This window comes from Neomonachus schauinslandi, chromosome 1, assembly GCF_002201575.2.
Source record: "Neomonachus schauinslandi chromosome 1, ASM220157v2, whole genome shotgun sequence".
NCBI classification, from domain to species: Eukaryota; Metazoa; Chordata; class Mammalia; order Carnivora; family Phocidae; genus Neomonachus; species Neomonachus schauinslandi.
This window is the reverse complement of record NC_058403.1, coordinates 202,047,298-202,052,415: the sequence shown is the minus strand read 5'-3', so window position 1 is coordinate 202,052,415 and position 5,118 is coordinate 202,047,298. Positions and strand designations below refer to the sequence as shown.

General features: G+C 53.4%; 1 protein-coding gene and 1 non-coding gene across 2 annotated transcripts in view; one reads left to right on the top strand and one right to left on the bottom strand.

The window, feature by feature from the left end:
- The window catches only part of COLGALT1 (collagen beta(1-O)galactosyltransferase 1), a 20,154-nt gene extending 18,325 nt beyond the window's left edge, over positions 1-1,829 (top strand). The window contains exon 12 of the mRNA XM_021683127.1: positions 139-1,829. Within this exon, the coding sequence (XP_021538802.1) occupies positions 139-406 (268 nt within the window). The 3' untranslated portion in view covers positions 407-1,829. The remainder of the gene's footprint in view (positions 1-138) is intronic.
- Positions 1,830-3,864: 2,035 nt separating this feature from the next.
- LOC123326963 lies at positions 3,865-3,973 on the bottom strand. Its single transcript, XR_006541435.1, has one exon. It is a non-coding gene; the product is annotated as a U6 spliceosomal RNA (small nuclear RNA).
- Positions 3,974-5,118: the final 1,145 nt, after the last annotated feature.

Genomic DNA, 5,118 nt, shown 5'->3' with positions numbered 1-5,118 from the left:
CCCCCCCCCCCCCCCCCCCCCCCCCCCCCCCCCCCCCCCCGCCCACTTCTGTCTCAGTCTGTCCGCTCCCACCTCCCCCTCCATCTTTCCCCGACTCCCAATCCACGCCGGTCCCCCCTCTCCCCACCCGCCCCCCAGGTCCGAGTACAAGGCCCACTTCTCGCCCCGCAACCTGCGCGCCTTCTCGGTGGAGCCCCTGCTCGTCTACCCCACGCACTACACGGGGGACGATGGGTACGTGAGCGACACGGAGACCTCAGTCGTGTGGAACAACGAGCACGTGAAGACCGACTGGGACCGTGCCAAGTCCCAGAAGATGCGGGAGCAGCAGGCCCTGAGCCGCGAGGCCGAGAACTCGGACGTCTTGCAGTCGCCACTGGACAGCGCGGCGCGCGACGAGCTCTGAGCGCCGACGGCCAAACGCCGAAGCCGGCCTCGCGAGCCCGGCAGCCCCTAGCCCCCCGCGGACCCCGGCAGGCGGCGGAGGCCTCTCTCCCCGCGAGGGGCGTGCAGCCGGCTCGGCAAGCACATGCACGCAGGCAGCTTTAATGCAGGGCCTACTGTATGCCGGGAGCGGGCCTTGGCGCCGGGGGATCAGGGGAACCAGACCTCGTTTGTGTCTTCGGGTGCCGAACACTTGAAGTCCTCACCGGGTACCGGGCTCCCGTGTTCGGCGGCAGGTGAGGCATAACTATCCCCTCAGCCGGTGACTGATTAAGCCGTCAAGCTTGTTTTGATTCCCCCCCCCCGCCCCCCCCACCAAGAATCAGCACTAGTGATACACAGTCATTGTTTTAATTCATTGAAGTATTTATTGAATGCCTACTGTATGTTGGGCACCAGCCATTCTGGGCTCTGAGAATATTGGGGTAAACGAGACACTTTTCATTCATTTCTCTGAACACCTGTCAAGCACCCACTATGTGCCTGGTACTTGTGACCCAAAGACAAGTCCTTATTAACTCAGCATTTATTGAGTGCCTGCTGTGTGCTGGGAACTGAGCTTGGTGCTGGGGGTGAAGATGAACCAGGTGCTTTTCACTCTTGGATTGGCTTCTTCCCGACTCATCTAGAGAGCACCTACTGTGGGCCAGGCATTAGTGATACCAAACGGTGTGGCAGTTGCTGGGTCAGCATCGGATCACCCACGTGTGTGCGGGGCCACATGCCAAGGGCTGGGCCACCGAGATGAACAAGATGAGTCTTCTTTCTTCATGCAGCAGGCGTTTATCGAGCACCTACTGCGTACCAGACCTCATGGACTCCCAGTGGGACTGGAGAATGGTTGGCTGAGAGTTTGATCCCCACCTGTCCCTCAGTCACCCAAGTTGTGCGCAGACAAAGTCCCCCCACCACCCAGGAGGGAGGGTGGCTCTCCCCTCCGCAGGGGCAGCTGCAGGTCCCAGCGACCACATGGCCACACGCAGGCTCCCCTGGACCCGGCCCCCCTGGCGGGGGCAAGGGATGAAGACAGGGGCTGGGTCTCCTGTGCTCACCTGTGCTCCCGTGTTGACCTGTCACCCCGTTTGCTTGACCTCCCTGGCCTGCATCTCAGGCATGGGCTCTGCCCGCTCCGTGGGGTTCCTACATTCAAGGCTTTGGTGGGACTGTGTGTTTGAGGCCCTGCATGGGCTCAGCTGCACCAGGGTACTGCCCGTGGCTCGGGCAGGTGCTCCCCGGCATGGGCTGGAGGACTCGCTGTGCCTTCAGCCTAGAATGAATGTCAGAGCCAGCCAGCGGTGCTTTGCTCTCTTAGGGATACCTGCTCACTGGGTCAGGTCCTGGATAACTTGCTTATTTTTTTATTAAACGTTCCTGGTTGGTTTTCACATCAGTCTGTGTTCTTTTCTTGGTCCACTGCTCTACTCACCACCAACACACACACTACCCGCCCCCCCCCGCCGCCCCCCACTGCTGGCCAAGATGTGGGAGGAGACCAGGTGCTGGAGGGAAGCCCAATGGTGGAGGGATGAGGGGGGAGGGTGTAGTGAGAGCCCCTTCTCCTGGCCTGCCCCATAAAACTTCCCTGAAATAGCTCAGGGACAGCTGGGGCCTACCGCAATGTATCCTGTGGGGTCAACTGCAGGATCATCTCCGATGACAGAATGAGGAGAGACGCTGTCATGTTTTGGGGTCTCCAGAAAACAGACTCCAAGATGAGGATTTGAGTTGTCCCAGAAGTGACCCCAGGAAGCCCCGATGAGGGGTGGGCACGTGAGACGAGGAGGGGAGGAACCCTGCAGGAGGCGTCAATGTGCAACTGAGTCTGGGCCTCTGGGGACCTCAGGAGACAGCACAGAGCATGTGCCTCAGAGTGGTCCCACCCCAGGTGATGGAGGCGGGGCATTTAGCCACACCCAGCTCTTCGTCAAATACTGAAAGGTTCTCAAGATTCCTAAGCCCTTGGACTGCGTAGGTACGCACCCAAGGCTTCTACAAAATAACACAGACGGTGTGTAATCCTTGTGGAAGAATTAGAACATACAGCTAAGCAAATTGAAAAAGCCCAATTAAATCCTATATCCTCAGAGACGACAACAATCAACATTTTGGTGAAAAACCTTCCAGTCTCACCCGTGCGCATGGTGCAAATATACACACACGTTTTCAAAGAGAGGATCATGTTCCATAAACGGATTCGACCTTCCCCCCACATCCTCCACCCGACTCAAATTTTTATTCCATAAACATGGGATCAAATTACACCTGGTTTTTCAGCAATTTTCTTTTTTAAATTTAACAACATATTGTGGGCGTTCTAATCAGGGCAGAGGTCTATGAGTTCTTTTTGGGTTGTCACATACAATGTTCAGCGATGGTGATGGACCACCATTCACGCGGCCGTTCTGACCCTGGACTGTCACCGCCCGACTGCGAGCCGTGTTACACGACACATCCTTCCTGCAATTGGGTGAGTCAATGCAGGTGAAAATGCTGGATTCACGTGTGTGCACGGCTCATTTCATGCGGCTACCGTATTTACCCTTCTTGCTTAATCCTGACTATTCATCGTGTGTTTACGGAGGTGGATGATGCAAGTTTATTAATCTCTCATAGAACATCAGAGTCATTTCTCATGTGTTCCAGTTATGTGGGATGTTTCTAAATCTTATCTTAACCCAGTGGATCTCAGCTGGGGTGTTTTTGTTCCTCGGGGACATTGGGTGATGTCTGGAGACATTTCTGGTTGTGGTGACTCAGGGTGGTGCTATTGGCATCTGGGAGGGGGGGCAGGGATGCCACTGCACATCCTCTAGTGTACAGGGCAGCCCCGTGACAAGGACTGATTTGGCCCCAGAAGTCCACAGGGCTCTGGTTGAGAATCCTGCACCAATCCCATTCAGCCTCTTGGGGACATGAGTCTCTAGAAGGGTCTTCTTTGTGGCATGAAGTGAAGCATCCTTCGCTATGAAATCTCTCTGGTTAAAACAGGTTCTGCCTCCAGACTGGAGAGGTTAGAAGCTTAAAAGTGGTGACTGGGAACCCCAATTTTATTCTGATAAAATCTCCAGAAGAGTCATATTTCCATGTTCCTGCTGATATATATATCACAAGTTATATTCAAAAGTCTGAAATCAGTTTCACTTGGGTATAGTCAAGATGTCAGCAGGGTTGGATTCCTTCTGGAGGATCTAGGGGAGATTCCATGTCCTTGTTTTTTCCAGCTTCTGGAGATTGCTGGCATGCCTTGACTCACAGCCACTTCCTGTATCTCCGCAATCCCTTGTTTCTGTCATCCCGTCTCCTACTTCTTCATCACGTCTCCTACTTCTTCCATCCCACCTACAAGGACCCTTGTGATTACACTTAGGACCCACTTGGATAATCCAGGACAAGCTTCCCATCATCTTAAGATCCTTAATTACATCTACAATGTTTCTTTTGCCATTTCCGTGCATCCTTGCGCAGGGGCCATGCTAAGCTTCTCTGTATCGTTCCAATTTAGGTATATGTGCTGCCAAAGCCAGAGCTCCTTTTGCCATTTAAAGTAATATTCACAGGGGCATCTGGGTGGCTCAGTCAGTTAAGCATCAGATTCTTGATCTCAGCTCAGGTCTTGATCTCAGGGTTGTGAATTCAAGCCCCATGTTGGGCTCCATGCTGGGTGTGGAGCCTACTTAAAAAAAAAAAAAAAAGAAAGAAAGAAACTTTCACAGATTCTGGGCAATGGGATGTGGGTATCTTTGATGGAGGGGTTATTCAGTCTACCATATGCATCGTTTTAGCAGACTGTAATCGTGGCTGGGTCTGTGGATGTGATGTATCATAATTTCTTATGTATCCTGGTGTAGCATAGCAGTCAGGATTAAGGGTGGGAAATAGAAACCACTTGAGGTCTTTTTTTTTTTTTAAGTGAACTGTGTGTCCAATGCAGGGCTCACACTCATGACCCAGAGATCAAGAGTCCCATGCTCTACTGCCTGAGCCAGCCAGGCACCCTGAAAAACCACTTGAGGTCTTTTAACACAAAGGGTTTAATACAGGAAATTCACAAGACTGAACTCTGTGGTTGTAGCATGAAAGCAGCCGCAGATTGAGCTGAATGAATGAATGAATGAAGGAGCATGGCCTTGTGCCAATAACACTTTATTTACAAAAACAAGCAGTGGGCTGGGTGAGGTCCAGGGGGGCAGAGTTTTCCACTCCTGGCGCAGGAGAGCAGGACCAGGACTGGTCCTACAGGAATGACTCTGCAGAACCTGCTCACCAGGGGATCTGAGGCTCCCTGAAATCAAGGCAGGGAGGCGGGAGGTCCTTGACACCTCTGACTTGGGGCACATACCCTGTATCTGCGATCCAGAAATGGAATGCCCCCTTTGTGTCCACCACAACTGCTTTTCAACACCCACCAAGCTTGTCACTGGACAAGGGAATGCAGATTCCAGAACAACAGGTGTTTCTATGCCTGGCTGTGAACAGGGGAAGCAAAAACCAAGACGGCTCCGGTCTCTTCTGCCTTCCAGATGCCCCCAGGCATCTCCGTGGGTGGACCTGAGCACTTGCCCAGCTGCGGGGAAACTCTGTGAGCCTGGCTGCAGCTTTGCAGCCTCTGCCTAGAAAGAGGTTGGATCGGGGTGGGTTCTGATGTCAACCCACCACTTCCTCCTCGTTTATTCC